Source organism: Mandrillus leucophaeus, unplaced genomic scaffold (genome assembly GCF_000951045.1).
Source record: "Mandrillus leucophaeus isolate KB7577 unplaced genomic scaffold, Mleu.le_1.0 Scaffold282, whole genome shotgun sequence".
Taxonomy (NCBI): Eukaryota; Metazoa; Chordata; class Mammalia; order Primates; family Cercopithecidae; genus Mandrillus; species Mandrillus leucophaeus.
The window spans coordinates 628,021-648,290 of record NW_012102943.1 but is presented as its reverse complement, the minus strand read 5'-3'; the positions used below and the strand labels follow the sequence as shown (position 1 = coordinate 648,290).

Below are 20,270 nucleotides of genomic sequence, written 5' to 3'. Positions count from 1 at the left end.
TTAGGTCTTTTATCCACTTTTAGTTGATTTTTGTGCACAGTGTTAAGATAAACATCCAATTTCATTCTTTCTCACATAAAAGTCAGTATTCTCAGCACCATTTATTGAAGACACTGTCTTTTCCCCACTGTGTTCTCTTGATGCCCTTCTTTAAAATTAGTTGACCATATATGTTTGAATTTATTTCTGGGCTCTCTATTGTGTTCCATTGGTCTATCGTATCTGTTTTTGTGCCAGTACTATACTGTTTGGATTCCTATATCTTTGCAATATAATTTTGGATCGGGAAGTGTGATGCATCCAGTTTGTTTTTCTTCCTCAGAATTGTCTTGACTATTCAGGGTCTTTTGTGTTCACATGCAAATTTTAGGTTTCTTATATCTCAGTAAAGAATGCGATTGGGATTTTGATAGGGATTGCATTGAATCTGTATATTGCTTTGGGTAATATGGACATTTTCACAATGTTAATTGTTCTGTTCCATGTGCATGGGGTATCTTTTCATTTATTTGTGTCTTCTTCAATTTATTTAATCATTGTTTTATAGTTTTCAGTGTACACACTATTCATGTCCTTGGTTAAATTATCAGGTTTTTTTTAATGCTATCACAAATAAAATCTTTCTCTTAATTTCTTTTTTAGGTAGGTAATTATTTATGTATAAAAATATTATTGATTTTTATAATTTTTTTTTTTGAGATGGAGTCTCACTCTGTCACCCAGGCTGGAGTGGCGCAATCTCAGGTCACTGCAACCTCCGCCTCCCAAGTTCAGATGATTCTCCTGCCTCACCCTTTTGAGTAGCTGGGACTACAGGCATGCACCACCATGCCAGGCTAATTTTTGTATTTTTGGTAGAGACAGGGTTTCACCATGTTGGCCAGGCTGGTCTTGAACTCCTGACCTCAGGTGACCCGCTGCCCTGGCCTCCCAAAGTGCTGGGATTACAGATACGAGCCACTGTGCCCAGTCATGTATGTTGATTTTTATGTTCTAGAAATTTACTAAATTCATTAATTTAACAGTTTTTTTTTATTCTTTGAGGTTTTCTACATATAGGATCATGTCATCTGCAGATAAAGATAATTTTACTTTTTTCTTTCTGATTTGGATGCCTTTCTTTCTTTTGCTCTTTTGACTGATTGCTCTTGCTAGTACTTCTAGTACTATGTTGAATAGAAGTGGTGAGGGTGGGTATCCTTGCCTGGTACTGGATCTTGGTGGAAAAGCTTTCAGTTTTTCCCCATTAATTAAAATGTTAACTGTGCGTTTTTCATAAATGACCTTATTATGTTGAGGAATGTTCTTTCTATACCTAAACTATTGAGAGTTTTTTTTTTTTTTTTTTTTTATCAAGAAGGTATGTTGGGGTGGGGGTTAGGGAAGGAAAGGACGTTGGACTTTGTCAAATGCTGTTACCAGGTCAATTGAGATAACCTTGTGGTTTTCATTTTTCATTTGGTTAATATGATGTATTATATTGCTTGATTAGTGTATGTTAAACTAGCCTTGCATGCCAGGGATAAATCCCACTTGGTTATGATATATAATTTTTTTGATTGCTGTTGAATTCTATTTGCAAATATTTTATCGAGGATTTTTGTATCAACGTGCTTTAGCGAAATCAACCTGTAATTTTCTTTTCTTGTGGTGTCTTTCTCTGGCTTAGGTATCAAGGTGATGCTGGCCTCATAAAATGTGTCTGGAAGTATTCCCTCTAGCTCCATTTTTTGGAAGAGTTTAGTAACAAACATTCTTCTTTGAATGTTTGGTAGAAGTCAGCTGTGAAGCCACCAGGTCTTGTTGGGAAGTTTAAACAGAAAACTAGAAAGTCAAATAGTCCCTGTCTTATCTTCAATATTTGTTATTATCTCTTTATTTGTTATTAGTCTGTTCAGGCTTTCCATTTCTTCTTGATTTCAATCTTGGTAGGTTGTATTTTTCTAGGGATTTCTCCATTTCCTCTGGGTCATCCAATTTGTTGGCAAATAATTGTCATAATAGCCCCATATGATTCTTTTTATTGCTGAAGCATCTGTTGTAGTGTCTCCACATTCATTTTTTAATTTTATTAGAGTCTTCTTTTTTTCTTAGACTAGCAAAGGGTATGTCAATTTTATTTTTTCCAAAAAATCAACTCTAGTTTTATTGATTTTGTCTTTTTTTTTTTTTTCTGTTGTCTATTTATTTCTGTTCTGCTCTTTATTTCTTCTTTTAACTTTGGGTTTTGTGAGCTCTTCTTTTTCCAGTTTCCTGAGGTGTAATGTTAAACTATTTAATTGCTATCTTTCTTCTTTTTTAATGTAGGCATTTATTGCTATAAACTTCTCTCTTAGAACTACTTTTGCTGCATTCCATAAGCTTTGGTATGTTATGTTTCCATTGTCAATTGTCTGAAAATATTTTTAAAATTTCCCTTTTGATTTCATTTTTGACCCATTGGTTGTTTAGAAGCATGGGACCAGGTGCGGTGGCTCACACCTATAATCCCAGCACTTTGGGAGGCCGAGGTGGGCAGATCACCTGAGGTCAGGAGTTTGAGACCAGCCTGACCAACATGGTGAAACCTCGTCTCTACTAAAAATACAAAATTAGTAGGGCATGGTGGCACATGCCTGTAATCCCAGCTACTTGGGAGGCTGAGACAGGGGAATCGCTTGAATCCGGAAGGCAGAGGTTGCAGTGAGCCAAGATTGCACCATTGCACTCCAGACAGGGAAACAAGAGTGCAACTTCATCTCAAAGAAAAAAAAAAAAGAAGCAGCGTGTTGCTTAATTTCCACATATTTGTGAATTTTCCAAGATTCCTCCTGTCATTGATTTCTAGCTTCATATTATTATGATCTGAAAGAATATTAATATGATTTCAATCTTCTTAAATTTAAGGCTTGTTTTTTGGACTAGCATATGGTCTATTCTAGAGAAGTTCCAAGTGTGTCAGAGAAAAAATGTGCATTCTGTTTCTGTTGGATGGAAAGTTCTGTATATATCTGTTAGGTTCATTTGGTTTAAAGTGCAATTCAAGTTCATTATTTTCTTATTTTCTCTCTAGTTGCTCTATCCATTGTTGAAAGTGGGATATTGACTTTCCTACTATTGTGTTGCTATCTATTTCTCCCTCCATGGCCATTAATATTAGTTGTATGTATTTAGGTGCTCCAATTTTGCATGCATATATATTTACAGTTGTGTCTTCTTGATGAATTGACCCCTTTATCATTAAACAATGATCTTCTCTGTCTCTTGTGACAGTTTTTGACTTGAAGCCTATTTGTTACATAATTGTTAAAGGAAAAATCTGTAACAAGGAGGTAAAAGGAGAAGCCTAGATAATACGATACTAAAATGTTGCCATCCATTTAAAAATGTTACTTTAAAAATTTTAATGTATTAAAAGATAACGTTGCCCTACCCCACAGTTCCATTTCCAGTAGCAACCACAGATGAGAGTTTGTGTATGCTTCTGAAAAATTGACTGGAAGATTTTTTTAAAAAAATATGCATATTTCTTATTATAAAAGCAATACAAACTCATCGAGATGTGTAAAAGAAAATACAGCCAGTGTAAAAATTAGCAATATTTCACAAACCCACAACTCAAGGGACAGTGCTCTTCGACTGGACTCTGTCCCATGCCCAAGATCAATGCCGCGTTCAGTTCCTACTTGCAGTCCCCAGCTCGCCGGAACATAGTCCTCCCAGCAGTTGCAGCAATAGGTCGCCAGGTGGTGCTGTGGAGCAGAGCTCCGGAGCTCAGTGAGAAAAAAAGGTGCGGCCGCGCAAGGGAGCACGTGACCTAGGCCTCTGGCGTGGGCGGTGGGATCACGTGACGAGGCCCGGAAGCGGCTGCCCGGGCGGCAAAGGAGGATGGCTAGGGGCTGACACCGAAGCCGGGAAGGGTGGGCTGTGCTGAAGCCAGAGCCGGAGCCTGAGCTGGGGCCGGAACCCGAGCAGTGAGTTCCTCCACTGACGAGCTCCGGCTGGCGGCGCTAGCCGCCTTGGGCAGGACCCACCTCGCCTTCCTCCCGGCGTGGCAGATGCTCCAGGTCAGGCACTGGACCCGCCCGGGCTGCGGGTCCGCGACTCCTCGGTGTCCCCGGGCCGCGGCTGCGGTACGACGCTGGCACCCCTCTGTGAATTGGGCGAATTGTGGAGATCCCTTGTCCCTCGCGCTATCTCCCTTGACCTCGTGGGGTTGGGATCTCACCGTCCTGTTTGGCTGACAGGTGGGGGAAACTGGGGTAGATGGTGAAGACAACCCAAACGACCATCTGGGTCGTCTTTCACGCTTCGCAAAGGGCCCCAGCTGTTTCCAGTAAATGGCTTGCCCGCTGCGGGAGCCCTGCTCGGGACAGGCTAATAATGGGTCTTTGGGTCAGAACTGCAAGGACCCTGGGAAGTCGTCTGGTGCAGCTCCCTCCTAGGACAGTTGGAGAAACTGAGCCTTTACTCCAGGAAGGGGTAAGGGCTTGCCTAAGGTCATCCAGAGAGTTAATCGGAGACCCGCGATTAGAATGCAAATGTTCCTAAGCTTCAGCAGCTGTTTGCTTTTCACCACGCTGCCTCCTGCGGGAAACTTGACATATGAAAAGGCACTCCTTTCTGTCCCTTTCTCTTGTTAGTCCTCTCCCTTTTTAGCTGTCTGCATTTTCCACCGCTGGGGTTGGATTGGCTCTGGGTGTGGTTCCCTGTTTGTTCATTATTTTTCTGCAAACTCATCCTTCTGTAGGTTTGGTTTCTAACCGTCCTGCATTCTGTGTAAGTTACACCAAAATATGAAATATTAAGCGGAGTGTGCTCCTGGGAGGATAGGTGGCTGAGCCGAGGTTGTGGAGAGTCCTAACGTTAACTTGAAGAATATAAAGACCTTTGCTTTATTTTTTCTGTAACTTGTCAGATTTGGGATTGCTTATTTGGATGGATGTTTTGCAGTTATTTGAATTTTGCTGAAGATAGCATCATGGTGCAATGGGCAGAACAGAGATTGGGGAATCAGGACATTTTGTTCTAGCTCTGCCGCTTACCTGGCAACCTTAGGTGACTCCTGTTTAGGTTTCTCAGTCTAGACAGTGATGGAATTGAATCCTTAAGGGCCCCTTCTGCTGTGATCTGGATGCTGTGCATCCTTCTAGGTTTGTGTTTTTGTTTGTTTTTCAGTAGAGATGAGGTCTCACTATGCTGCCCAGGCTGATCTCAAACTCCTGGGCTCAAGTGATCCTCCCACCTTGGCCTCCCAAAGTATTGGGATTACAGACATGTGAGCCAGTGCCACTGACCAGGGTCTGTTTGGTTTTTTATTCAGAGAGATTTTACCCCCTGTATACACTGAGTATCAGCCTTGCAACAAGACTTAACTGTTGTCCAGAAAGCAGTTTTCTCTGCTTATTCCTCTGTTTTGCTTAAAATCCTCCTTCTCTTTCTTTCTATCACTGTATTATGTCTAAGCTGAATACTAACAACTGAAAATGATTTTTAACTGTCTTTTATTATTTTAAACATGATGAGGGCCCTCTTCTGACTCTTGTCTAGAGCCTCGTTTACAGTAATTAACTTCCTTGTACATTTAGAACATGTTTTCTTTAAAGATGTTCTTGAAGTCAAGTAGAAAGGGACACAAAAGGCTCTGTCCTTCACATTGTGTTTGTCTGGGGATGGAGGCTACGTGCAGCAGAGGCAGTGCTGATAACAGCATTAAGCCTCTCCCTTTGTTTTCTGATTGTGTCATTTATATTTGCCTGCTCTGGAGTCCTTGTTTTCCCTTTAAGGCCTGTAGCTGTTCATTCAGCCTCCTCTTGTGGCAGTTGGAAGTGCTCAGAGCTGTCTCTGTGCCAAAGGCAGTGTAAGAAAAAGGGATTCCATTTATTTTGTAATATTCTGGAGACTACAACTGGGACCAATAGATGAAAGTGCCATAAGGGAAGGGTGTTTGGTAAATGTAAAAACTTTCAAAGAATTAGTGGTCTCCTGTATTAGAATACTGAGCGCAGAGCTCCCTGTCACTGCAGGTAATTGTCTCTGGGCGATTATTTCGGGGAAGTTGTAGATGAAGTTAGATTGTTGGGTAGAAGGTTGGACTAGACAAAATTTTAAGTTTTCTTTCAACTGAAGAGTCTGTGACATTCTAGGACTGGACTTACTAGCATGTAGAGTGGACGGAGCAGACGTCCACTTACTAGCATGTGGAATGGATGGAGCAGATGTCCACTTACTAGCATGTGGGATGGACGGAGCAGATGTCCACTTACTAGCATGTAGAGGGGATGGAGCAGATGTCCACTTACTAGCATGTAGAGTGGATGGAGCAGATGTCCACTTACTAGCATGTGGAATGGATGGAGCAGATGTCCACTTACTAGCATGTGGGATGGACGGAGCAGATGTCCACTTACTAGCATGTGGAGTGGATGGAGCAGATGTCCACTTACTAGCATGTGGGATGGATGGAGCAGATGTCCACTTACTAGCATGTGGGATGGATGGAGCAGATGTCCACTTACTAGCATGTGGGATGGACGGAGCAGATGTCCACTTACTAGCATGTGGGATGGACAGAGCAGATGTCCACTTACTGGCATGTAGAGTGGATAGAGAAGATGTACACTAACTAGCATGTGGGATGGAGGGAGCAGATGTCCACTTACTAGCATGTAGAGTGGATGGAGCAGATGTCCACTTACTAGCATGTGGAGTGAATGGAGCAGATGTCCACTTACTAGCATGTGGAGTGAATGGAGCAGATGTCCACTTACTAGCATGTGGAATGAATGGAGCAGATGTCCACTTACTAGCATGTAGAGGGGATGCAGATGTCCACTTACTAGCATGTGGGATGGACGGAGCAGATGTCCACTTACTGGCATGTAGAGTGGATGGAGCAGATGTCCACTTACTCGCATGTAGAGTGGAGGGAGCAGATGTCCACTTACTAACGTGGGATGGATGGAGCAGATGTCCACTTACTAGCATGTAGAGTGGACGGAGCAGATGTCCACTTACTGGCATGTAGAATGGATGGAGCAAACGTCCAGTTTTGTGATTACTTTGTTTCTATTGATAACCTTGTCTCAGGTAACTATTCTCATGTTAAATACTCTTGTTTTTTCTTTCTTTTAATCACCACCCTCTCTCCTCTAGTGAGTGTCTCAGTTCTTTAAATGCTTGATACCTCTTCAAAGGTCAGATGAGTGAATAGTCTTCTGTTTCTGCTTTTCCTGGCCTGGTGCTGATAACCTGTTCTGAAGTGCATGACTGATTAACACTACTCATACCTGGGCCAGCTTTTCTTTTTCCCATGGAGGAAACTCACATGGAATCTGTTTATTTCCATCCAGGCCTTCTCTTGTTTCCCATAGAGGAAACTCTCACTGAGTCTGTTTACCTCCACCCAGGCCTTGAAAGAATCCTGTACCTCTCTCCTTTGGCCAGGCCTTACTGTGATGAGCACATAAAGGTATCCTCTACTTAATGGGCATGGGGGCCGATACACGGGGCATTGTAAATAGGCTGAAATAGGAACCACATGGTGCTGCATTTTGGGTTGTTTAAAAATCCCCCAAAACATTTCTCTTGGAAGCCTTGACACCCAGGACTAGTTGTTTTTTACTTCTTATTATTATTTATTTTATTTTATTTTATTTTATTTTTTTTTGGAGATGAGGTCTCACTATTTTGTCCAGGCTGGTCTTGAACTCCTGAGATCAAGCAGTCCTCCCACCTTGGCCTCCCAAAGTGCTGGGATTACAAATGTGAGCCAACAGGCCTGGCCCCAGGGCTAGTTCTTAATGACTGTCTCTAGTAGGAAGAGCCCCTCTGTGCCTTCCTTTTCAGTGAAGTTAGGAAAACTGTCTGTGGGTTACTGAGATGTTCATACCACTTAGATAGCCATCTGCAAGATAGGAACCTGGTTCCACAATCCAATTTTAAATGGAGCCCATACTGCAGACTTTGTTTAGTGAACTTTTCTCACTTCCTGTCCTTGAACTTATCTGTAGTAATAATCACAATTGCTATCATTAATGAGGTTTTATTATGTTCCAGACAACATATCTAACATTTATTTATTTTTTCCTCCTATCTATCTTCATAACAATATTGTGATGTAGCTGTTATTAATGACATCTTTCAGATGAGGAGACTGGGGCAAAGGGAGGTGAAGTAACTTGCTCAGAGTCACACTACCAGACTACAAACTCAGGTGCTTTTTATTATGAAGAATACCCACTGCAGACCTAATCCTGCCCCAGGCTCTGAGGCCAGCTTTGTTTGCAGGGAGATTTTAAGGAGGGTATATAATTTAAGGTGTGGTAGAAAGAACACTGGACTGGGATGCTGGTTTGCTAGATTCTCATCTCAAATCTTTGACTACCTGGGCCGTGAATGAGTCAGCCTTTATGTGTGGACCCTGGTTTTCTGACCCCTAAGAAGGAAGCTGGAGGTCGATCTTCTCTAAAGTTATACCTGGCCCTAACATTTAGTGGTCTTCATGGTTGTGAGTAAAAGTGTGCACGTTTGCCTGTTCAGCAGCTGCTTTGTGCAGAACCTGCTGAGGTCAGCAGCTGCCCTGTGCATGTTCTAGCATCAGACTCCTACAGGAAAAAGTCTCAATTTATGGAATGTTCTGCTCTGGTAAGTTGGATGGAATTCTATCCAATGCTGTTTTAAAAACAAATTATGTAGAAGTCAAACCATTTTACTTCCCTCCCTGTAGACCACACATAGCAACACAGTCTGTGTCCTTGTTCATGTTTTTAGAATTCCATCGACAGAGAGGAGAAAATACATCTGGGGAATTTACTGCTGCTCTGAGTTCCAAAGTCCAAACCAATGTAATTGTTTGAGAATAATGGATGACACTTTTAGCTTGCAAACAAGTGGCACCATTGCATGAATTCTGGTAGGAGGTGAGGCCTAGGGTACCTACATAATAAGATCATATGTTTTTTTGTAGTGCTTTATATAAATCTACCTATAATCAAGATGACCTAGGAAGCTAGTTAAAAATAAATCACCTCATGCCTGTAATCCCATCACTTTGAGAGACTGAGATGGGTGGATCCCTTGAGGTCAAGAGTTTGAGACCAGCCTGGCCGACATGGAGAAACTCCATCTCTACTAAAAATACAAAAAATTATCTGTGCGTGATGGTGGGCGCCTGTAATCCCAGCTACTCGGGAGGCTGAGGCAGGAGAATCGCTTGAACCCAGGAGGCAGAGGTTGCAGCGAGCCGAGATCACGACACTGCACTCCAGCCTGGGCAACAGAGGGAGACACCATCTCAAAAAACAAAACAAAACAAAACAAAACAACAACAACAAAACATAGGTTGGGCGTGGTGGCTCACACCTTAATCCCAGCACTTTGGGAGGCCAAGGTGGGTAGACCACCTGAGGTCAGGAGGTTGACATCAGCCTGGCCAACATGATGAAACCCCATCTCTACTAAAAATACAAAAAAATTACCCAGGTGTGGTGGTGCACGCCCATAGTCCCAGCTACACAGGAGGCTAAGGCAGGAGAATTGCTTGAACCTGGGAGGCGGAGGTTGCAGAGAGTCGAGATCGCACCACTGCACTCCCCTGGGCAGCAAGATTGAAACTCTGCCTCAAATAAATAAATAAAAATAAAATAAAATAAAATAAAATGCTCAGGTGGAATCAAGTTGGACTCAGAAATCTACTTTTTTTTTTATTGAAGTATGTTTCATTTTAACCCAATATATCCCAGATATTATTGCAATATGTAATCAGTGTAAAGATTATTAATTCATGGGATATTTCACAATTTTTTTGGTACCAGTTCATTGAAATCTAGTGTGTGCACATTGCAGTTTTACCCAACTGTATTTCAAGTGTAAGATAGCTATTTATGGCTAGTGGTTACCGTACTGGATGGTACAACTTTAGAATATGTTACCATCTATTAAGTCTTACTGCTCCTTTATTTTGAACAAACCCAGTCACTAAAAAATTGACATTGGAATCCTGAAACTTTAGAAGTGAAAGTGTACTTAGAAATCATCTAATGCAATCTTCTCAATTCTGTATCAAAATAAGAAAACAACTTTGGGATTAGAATGACAGCCAGGTTATGTTCTCCTGAGTCCTAAATCCCATGTTGTTAAAATGGGTACATCAGCATTTGAATTTATTAGAAAAATTTCTGGCCTTGCCTTGAAAAAAAATCACTGTAGAATTCCCCTTAAAATTGCCCACTTCTGGAAAATTTAACGCCTGCAAATTTTTATTTTTAAAAATAGAATAATACGTACTTTATTTTTAAAAATAAAAATTCAGTTTGCACATACATTTTCCATACTGCATCCATTGCACAAAGTGATTCCACCTGCTCGTTTTTAGTGCCAAGTTAAAAATGGCATATTTTGTAGATTGAAGAGCAACTCTTATCTATTTACACAGCTAAAAGGAAAAAGAAAGAAATGTTTTAAGGTTTATACACTTACATTTTTTATTTTTATTTTTTGGCCATCAAACTTGCAGACTTTTCTTACTTAGTTGCTCACTCTTCTGAGTCTAAATATCTACTGGAGATTTTGACTTTGTGTTCTGTTCACTGTCCTCGAGAATCTAAAGGACAAGCTTGCCTTCAACTATCACATAGTACAACCCTCATTTGGACAGTTACTAGGTACTATTAAAATCTCCCATAGGGCAGGAACTGGCGATTGCAGCAGTAGACTTGATTATCAGATTTCATCAAAGGGAGCCCAAGGGCAGCGTGGCCATGGATGCTGGCACTCATGGGGATAGACAGAGAGCAGCAGGAGGAGACCTTGGTTTCCAGAAAGAGCCATAGAAAGAACTCCAGGGAGTGGCTGTGCCCACCGTCTGATGCTTGAATCCTTATATAACCACTCTGAGAAAGGACTTTTGCTTGGATTTTTTTCAGGGATAAGGGAACAGGCTTTCTCCCAGAGTGATCTGCTCTATTTGGAACAGATCTGTCTTTGATAGAAAGTTCTTCCTTATGCCTAGCAAAAAATCAGCCCTCTTGACTCTCCACGTACTGATCCTAGCTCTGCCTGACCTTTGAGGCTCCAAATAACAAGTCTAATCCATGTGACAGCTTTTAAAGACAGGTCATGTACCCCTCAAGTTGCTAGGTAGAACCTTCTCAGTGCTTTCAACCATTCCTCATTTAGTTGGTTTCCTACCCCTCTTGACCCTAGTTCTGACCCCTGGATATACCACAGTTTGTCGTTATCCCCTTTATAGCATGCTACCTGGAAGAGAACACATTGTCTGGCAATTCTGAGTTGTGTAATATCTACCCATGTGTAACATCTAGCATGCAGAGTGAATGGAGCAGATGTCCACTTACTGGCACGTAGAGTGGATGGAGCCGATGTCCATACTAGCATGTGGGATGGATGGAGCCAATGTCCACCCGTGATTCTCTCATGTCCTAATGCAACCTAGAATTGTGTTGGTTTATTTGGTATCTCGGATTATATTATTGTCTTCTGTTGAGCTTGTCATCAACCAGAACTCCCAAGCAGAATTTTTTTTTCTTTTTTCAATATGCATGCAGTTGCTAAGCCACATCTTCCATATCCTGCAGGCTTATTGGACCTTCTGTAGATTTCAGCTTCTTCTTGAGCAGTTTTCTTAGCAATATTCTGCAGTAGGTAACTTCAGTTTTTATACACAGCATAAAGAAGGCTCTTTACAGTGTTTGAGATAAATTGAACATCTGTACCAAGTAGGCAACAGGGTGGTTTCTCGGTTGCTAGGGAAGGATTGGGCAACTTATGAGTCCCTGTATTCCATCCTTTCACCTTCAGTAATATATAGGTGTCAACCTAAAGGAAGAAACTGAGACACAAAATGCAATTTTTAACAATTTACTTGAACCAAAGTGAGGACAGCTGCCCGGGACACACTTTCCAGTTGCCTGGGGGAGTGCTTCCTTCGGCCTTTGTTACCACAGGTTCTTAAAGGCAAAAGCGAACAAGGAGAGGACTGATACAAAGTGATATGACGTGAATTCTCATCAGTTTACAAAAATAGCATGGATTAGTGATGGGCTGTACATTGTTGGACTATAGGGTATGAGTTATGATGTCCAGTGTTAGCATTGTATGACTTAGTGGTGTCAGTCTAGAACCCACATAGCAAGTGGCTTCAAGAGGTAATTATTTAACTCAAGGCGGGAGAGAGACGTGACTGCTGTCACATTTTAGTGCCTCTCTGGACCTGTAATTTAAAGGGATTCCTCAGATAAAAAGTTTCTTTTCTTTCTCACAAGATTCACTTGGAAGGTTCTATCTTCAGATGCTTTTGGTATGTTGGGACTAGAAATTAGCAGCTTTTTCTTTTTTTCACCAGAGGCAGGGTCTCACTATGGTGCACAGGCTGGTCTTGAATTCCTGGGCCCAAGTGATCCTCCCACCTCAGCCTCCCCAAGTGCTGGGATTACAGGTGTGAGATACTGCACTCAGCTGCTGTTTGCATAAATAATTATGTTCATGGACGCCTAGAATGTCAGTGCTAGAGGGGACTGAGAGGTATTTTAGTTTACACCCCGTGCTTTTTGCACATTTGAAAATGGTTCAGAGGTACTAAGCAAACTGTTGACAGAGGCAGGCTTGGCGCCTGGGCCTCCTGATGTACCTATAAAGTGACTTACGAACTTATGCCTATATAGCAAGAGGTGTCAATGCTGGTGTTAAGATACTTCAGAGATATTTTTTTCTCCCCACCCTCTAATGAGTTTATATGCCCCAGAGCTGGATGGTGTCCTTGAATTCCTCTAGCTCATGAGTAAATGAAGCTGTCATAGATTTTTAGCCAAGTGGCTCTGCCAGTGAAGCTAGGCAGGATCCTCTCTGGGATTTCCAAGTCCTTTGCTGGCATTTTGCCAGATACTTCCCTTGTGAGATAGCTTGGGGGTCCTTCCTACATTGCAGCTGGTGAAAGAAAATGTGATCTCCCATGGATCTCTCTGGTGGCAGGCTGGGGTGTTTCCAAAGGAGTCCCCTGGGACCGGACCTAAGGGGAGGCTTCGGCGGAGCGCCATCCTCTGGCAGGTGGTGCTGGGTGTCAGGGCAGGCTGGGGTGCTGTGACAGCAGTTGGAGATCCTGTCTCCTCTCAAGGTAGCTGAGATAGAGTGCCCAGGCTTAGGGTGGGCATCCAGCCCCATGCCGGAGGACAGTCTCATGGGCAAGCAGCTGTGCCAGTCTGCCAAGTGTTGGCAGGATTCTTGTCATTGTTAATATTAATGTACCCCTTTTTTGTCACTTGGTTTTCGAAGAGCAGGAAGTTGGCTCTTTCCCTGTGCTGTAAGACTCTCTCATAGCAGCTGGCACTCTATAGAGTAGATGTTTGCAGATTCAGATGGGGGTCAGGAGATAACGTTTTCTGTTTGGCACTACCTAGCTGTCGCAAGGCAGGTTACTTCATCTTTTAGCACTGATTCTTCATCTTTAAAGTGGGGCTTAGAGGGACCTGTGAAGGCTCATTTACCAATGGTCTCTAGGATCGTAGGGGCCTATATCACTCCCAAGATGTGTCTTTACTGTGTATCTTAAAGAAGCCCTTGCTCTTCTCTTTTGTATAGTATTAATAGTATTTCTGAGTAAATTCACCCAGGGGACACCACTCTCACCATCCTCCCAACACATTGAAAGGAGAATTTTTTTCTCTCGCCATTTTAAAAATGAGCACATCTCTAAAAATAAAAAGGAAGAAGGGTTGTGGACGGGAAATGTTGAGACAAGGGCCAGGGTGCGCACCCTTCAGGTTCCTGGTCTTCCTCTGACCTACTTTCAGCTACCATTTCTCGATACTCAGGTTGGCAGCAAGAAAGGAGTCCCAGGGTCAGGGTATAAGAGTTAACTGGTGGCCTCCAAAGAGTATAGGATCAGCCTGTGGCCACAGCAGGGAGAAAGAGAACGGCACGTGTGGCTCTGGGATTTGGTGGGAGTTTGAGCAGAATTGGATGATCCAGAGGGGATTTCTGTTTTCTTTGGTTTTTTTTTTTTGAAATGGAGTTTCACTCTTGTCACCCAGGCTGGAGTGCAGTGGTGCGATCTCGGCTCACCGCAATCTCCGCCTCCCGGTTTCAAGTGATTCTCCTGCCTCAGCCTCCTGAGTAGCTGGGATTACAGGCATGCACCACCACGCCTGGCTAATTTTGTATTTTTAGTAGAGACAGGGTTTCTCCATGTTAGTCAGGCTGGTCTCGAACTCCAGACCTCAGGTGATCCACCCATCTCGGCCTCCCAAAGTGCTGGGGTTACAGGCGTGAGCCACCGCACCTGGCCCAGAGGGGATTTCTTAAGTGAAACGTGTTCTGCATTGAAGGCAGAGGAAACATAGTATATAATGAGAAATACCCAGATTTCCATCCCCGCAAGAGCTTGTGCATATATATATATATAAAATCGAACTATTGCGCAAGGTCCAAGAAATTAGCTCAGAGAAAGGAGTCAATAATCCTGACCTACGGAATGGGGAATGCTTCCAGGAAGCCCTTCTCTTTCATTTTCGCCCACTCCTCCCAAGCAGTGCCTCACTTCTGCCTTGTCTAGCTGTACTCTGGAAAATTAAGAAATTGATGAGTGTAGCACCGAGTATACCAATGGGAAGGATGGGAGTCAGAAGTCAGGTAAACTCAGCCCGCCCCTGTGTACTTTGCACTTTTCCATTTCCCTTGGTACCAGGCACTTTCATACTTAATCCATAGCGCAGCTGTCACAGTGAGCAACTCCGACAATGACAGCTTCTACCCTAGAGGCCACCCCGAACATGGAGCTAAAGGCTCCAGCTGCGGGAGGTCTTAATGCTGGCCCTGTCTCCCCAGCTGCCATGTCCACGCAGAGACTTCGGAATGAAGACTACCACGACTACAGCTCCACGGACGTGAGCCCCGAGGAGAGCCCGTCGGAAGGCCTCAACAACCTCTCCTCCCCGGGCTCCTACCAGCGCTTCGGTCAAAGCAACAGCACAACGTGAGTAGCTGCTACCTTCTCCTCTCCCGGGTGGGATTCGTGTTCCTAAGTCTCCCTGGGACTTATTTTTCCTCCCCAGTTTCATCAGTCCTCCACTTTACAGATGAAGGTCGGCAATGAAGAGATTGGGTGAGCGACTGCGCTGAGATTTGCCTTCCTGGGCTGCCGCTCTCTAGGCAGTTTCTTATTCTTTGTTCCTTTCAGCTGTGTTGGCCCCACAAGGCTGGTGCCAAGTAAGAGCTTGGACTTAAGAAAAGCTTCTACAGAGGACATTCTTTTAATTTAGAACTGTGTCATCTGTGCTAGAACCCCAAATAATCTCCAAGCATCATCGGGAGCTTGCTTTGCAAAGTCTCCCCCTGACTTCTGCCTCATCACCAAGTCACTATTTGTTTGAACTGAAGAAGTGGGAAGAGAGAATTAACTTCTGCACTTAAAAAATTCAGGGTTGATAGGAAAGGAAAGATAGACTTTGCATTCTCCAAAGAGGGCTTACATCTTGTCTCCAGAAACTGGAACCCCAGACTCATCTGGGCTGAGTTTGGCCCTCTTCAGGTCTCACTTTCCCCAAATGTAAGGAAAAATTGAGGACTCCACTGTGAAGCTATGCTGGCTATGTGGGGCTCACCACTTGAATTAGAAAATTCAGAAGAAGTTTTGCTATTCCATTGAGTTTCCCAGCTACTCCTGATCTCAGCAGACCTCTGACATTTCTCTGTGTCCCAGCATCTCAGCTTTTGTAGCCCTTCTGTTTATTCCTCAAGCTTAGCTATCAGCCTTTCTGTGTATCCTTGTGGATTGAGTGTGACTTAGTGGGAGATCCTTCATGTCCTAGACTTGGGCCATTCCTGATGACTGCCCAAGCGGACCATGGAAGCTTCTCCTGGAGCTCATCACTGGAGAAGCTCCCTCTGCTTGCACTGTCTGCTGGTACAGGGCATTTTCTCTTGTGAACTGGGGTGGAACTAGAAGATGTGGTCTGTCCACATTCCTGGCCCATCACCACTACCAGCTGATTTCTATGCCCCAGGCTGGAAGTACTCAACCAGTCCTCTAAGATTTGGTTTCTGTGGCTTATTTCTCAGGGGTATGTTTTTGTAGATTCCACATTAGCCTGCAGTGAGAGTTAGCTGGTGGTAGATTGCCTAGGGCACAGCTGGCAGCAGTGTGGATCACCCTGCCCCTCTTTCCTCCAACCTTATCAGCGTTGGCAGCCCCCATGCAGAAGCAGCTCCACACACAGCCAATGGCATGTGATGGCTTCCCTTCAGAGGTCATGCTCGTTATCGTAAGATACTTTTAAGCTCCCCTCTCTGTAGTTTCCTTTGCAATTTTTGCTCCTTTTTGATCTCAGATATCAACTTGTCTAAGCAATACTTACCAGATGGGATCTGGATTTTTATTTTTAGAGAGACCTCTCTGAAGCTCAAAACCTACCAACTCGCAACTTTAGGATAGTAGCTCATAGGTTGTGGACATGTGAAAGCTGATGCATGCCTGTTAGCTATTCTGAATATATCTTTTATCTCTACATCATGTTATAATTAACGGTCAATTCAAAATATGTCCTTGTTTCTTGGAAATCGAACAAATCAGAAGATAACTTCCTCGGGCTTGTATTGTGACCTTTTCCAGGATACACTTTGTTCCAAGGTTCCCTTCCTGCCCTGATGTTGTGATACAATGTAGGTGACCAGGAAAGCCCATCTGTAGTTGATGGCAGGTATTACAGTCCCATTACAGGTGGTACAAGATAAAGTAATTTGCTAGGGCTTAGAGGACTGGTTGAGTACTTCCAGCCTGGGGCATAGGATCCATGCAAGCATTTATGTAGAAAACATGCCAGGTATGATTAAGGTAGAAGTTGATTTGGAGGACCTTCTTTACGTAAATTAATCTTTTAATATGTAGGAAGTATTAGGGACAAGTTTTTGAGCTAGGTTCCTTTTATATTTCTGCTTTGCCCCACCCTTTTATCTGGTTTGCCAAGGAACAAAATACATGGAAGTACTTCTAAACCTACTGCACATATGCATGCACACACCTGGCTCTTCTAGAAGTCAAGGGCTCAGTAAAAAGCCCTAGTTAGGGGGTGCAAATAGGAACCCCAAACACTTCCATGAGTTTCATGAGTTATTTCCTTTTATTTTTTTGAGACAGGGTCTTGCTGTGTTGTCCAGGCTGGAGTGCAGTGGCACAGTCATGGCTCACTGCAGCCTCCATCTTCTGAGCTCAAGTGATCCTTCCACCTTAGCTTCCTAAGTAGCTGGGACTACAGGCATGCACCTGGCTACCTGTTTTTTTTGTTTTTTTTTTTTTTTTTTTTTTTAGAGATAGGGTTTTGCTATGTTGCCCATTTGGTCTTGAACGCTTGGACTCAAGTGATCCACCCACCTCAGCCTCCCAAAGTGCTAGGATTATAGGCATGAGTGCCATGCCCAACCTGTGAGTTATTTCTTAGTGTGTTCAGTGAGGTTATTTACTAACACTTGATATTGTCAAGCTATTGACTGCTTTGAAGACAGCCTCATTTTATGCTGTTGGGAAAATTTTTCTTCTAGTTGAGCCTCTGAGTTCCATTATATATATCAATCCTCCGTGCTTCTACCCCATGCAAACTGAAACCAGCAGACTGAAACTGGCTATCTAAAGGTGAGCTGGAGTAGTCATTTGCACAATGTGGTCTGCACACTTTTTGGACTTCCCAAGACCATTTCAAGAAGTCTATGAGGCTAAAACTATCTTCATAATAATACTCAGATGTTATCTGCCTTTTCACCAGTGGATATTTGCACTTATAATGTAGAAGCAATGGTGGGTAAAATTGCACTGTAGAATGAATCAAAGCATGGCACCAAATTACGCTAGTTGTCATTGTATTTTTTGCTGCCACACATGCGCAAAAAAAAAAAAGCCCTTTTCACTTAAGAATGTCTTTGATGAAATGGCAGGATTACTAACCTTTAAAAACTTGAGAACCTTTGGTATAGGTCTTTAATATTCTGTGTGGCAAAATGGGAAGTATGCATGAAGTACTTCTGTGAGTACCAAAATATGTTACTTGTCTCAAGGCAAAGACTTTAAGTGATTGTTTGAGTTGTCAACCAAACTTGCTTTTTTTTTTCCATAAAACTAGAAAGAACAACTAACAAACTGTAGGTCGTTCAGACCCGAGTACTTACTTGTAAGACATTTTCTTGAAAATGAAAGAAATCAGCTCATTACCTCAAGGAAAACAATAGACAATACATATCTCTCGCTCAGAATAAAATTCAAACTTTCAAGCAAAATTAGGAAAAAAAAAACTTGTGTCCAGTGCCATGAGCCTGATAGCCCCTCTACTTGAAGACTTTTCTGATGAGATAAGTGGTGATATTAACAAATGTGACTTATTGATATTATTAATCTATAATGAAGATGTTAGAGTTGGAAGATCTGTATAAACTCAACCAAAGTATGATGTTAGGAATTCTGCGTGGGTAAAAGGTCCATTGAAAGAGCAAGATCACCAATGGATTTTTCCTTTTTTTTTTTTTTGAGACAGAATCTTGCTCTGTTGCCCAGGCTGGAGTGCAGTGGCACAATCTTGGCTCACTGCAACCCCTGCCTCCCAGGTTCAAGCGATTCTCCTGCCTCAGCCTCCCAAGTAGCTGGGATTATAGACGGGGGCCACCATGTCTAGCTAATTTTTGTAGTTTTAATAGAGACGACGTTTCACTATGTCGGCCAGGCCAGTCTCGAACTCCTGACCTCAGGTGATCCACCCTTCTTGGCCCCCCAAAGTGCTGGGATTACAAATGTGAGCCACTGTGCCCAGACCACATTGCAGGTAACTTCTAAAAAATTAACATGTGTTGCATTTTGGAGTAGTGTCAAAGGAAAATTGCCATAATTGTCTGTGGAGGCCATTAAAATACTCCTCCTTTTCCAACTACATGTCTGTGAGAAAATAAATTTTTTTCGTAAATTTCAACAACAACATATAACAGTAGATTCAATGTAGAAGTAGGTAGTCCAGCTGTCTTCTGTTAAGTGAGATACTAAAGAGATTTGGGGGGAAAAAAAAGACAGTGCCATTCTTACCACATTTTCTTTTTTGGAAAATAGGGTTCTTTTTCATTAAAAAAACTATTTGTATTAACATGCAATGAACTTACTGTTATTTTTTAATTAAATATTTTAAAATTTTTCTCAGTTTTAATGTTTATTATAGTATAGATCAGCAGATGTAATCCACATCAGCTAAAGCTATTTGGCATCTTCAGTGATTTATCAGAGAATAAAGGGGTCCTGAGACCAAAAAGTCTAAGAATGAGTGATGGAGCATGAATGGAAGTACAGAGATTTGCTAGGCTTCTCCCTTCCCTTTTCAGAAGGATAGCCCTCCCTTGTAGTTAAGACTTCACTGTTCATGAAGTTGATTTTGTGCTTTTCACACAGTACTGGGTAATCCCAGCTTGGGGCCATCTATTAAAAATAGTAATTTTCGTCAATTGCTTGGAGTCCTGGTGTTTCAGAGCTGAAGGGATCGTGGAGATCATTTTGTCCTAGTCTGGTTCCCTCACCATACAGATGAGACAGCAGGCCCAGGAAGGGAGGGGAGGAATTGTCATATGAAGGTGATGGCAGAGCTAGGGTGAGGGACCTAGTGTCTCATGCTAGCCAGCTCAGAGGCATTTTGGGGAGGTCTCTGGTGGGTAGGTGGGTTTGGTACAGTGCTTACCTTTGCCCTTAAGTGGATTAAACATTTGTCAAGATAGAAATTTACTGGACCCATTATCTTGCAGCCACAGGATACTGATAATGCATTTACTGTAGACACATGTAATGCTTAAGCTGTTTCCTCAGGACATCTTAACCTCTTCTCATGTGGAAGCAAAGTAGTTTCCTTGTTCTTTCTTGAAAAAGATGGGGACAGTAGGAAGATCAGGAGGTTTTTTCCCTCAAGGTAAAAGGAGAAAGGTTAAAATGAAGTTCCTTTCCAGGGGGTGTAGATGGGTCTTATTAATGGCTTATATGAGTAACAAGTGTTACTTGCTTTGAGTTTCTAGTGAATTGCAGATCTGAAGAAATGCATGTAAACATCAGTTTTGAGGGGTTTAGGTTACATGTTCTGTAGAACCACAGACTGTGCCAGGGGCCAAATCCTAAGTGATCTGGGGCAGAAATACTGTATTTGACCTGTTTCGTATCCTTCTGGAGGTAACAATGGATAGAAACTGAAGACACGACCACCCCTCTTGTCTTCAGCATAGCAGGAAGACAAGGAACCCCTTGGATGAGTTCCTATTCCCTGCAGACA

The 20,270-nt window shown here is 42.7% G+C and overlaps 1 protein-coding gene across 2 annotated transcripts in view; it reads left to right on the top strand.

Annotated features, from left to right (window-relative positions):
- The first annotated feature begins 3,825 nt into the window (after positions 1-3,825).
- SLC36A1 (solute carrier family 36 (proton/amino acid symporter), member 1) overlaps positions 3,826-20,270 on the top strand; it is a 47,038-nt gene continuing 30,593 nt past the window's right edge. The window contains exons 1-2 of one of the 2 annotated variants that reach the window (XM_011985300.1): positions 3,826-4,046; positions 14,821-14,968. In XM_011985300.1, coding sequence (XP_011840690.1) covers positions 14,826-14,968 — 143 coding nt within the window. In that variant the 5' untranslated portion in view covers positions 3,826-4,046; positions 14,821-14,825. Of the gene's footprint in view, positions 4,047-4,104; positions 4,227-14,820; positions 14,969-20,270 lie in introns of those variants that run through there. The other variant, XM_011985301.1, reaches the window with a different exon arrangement.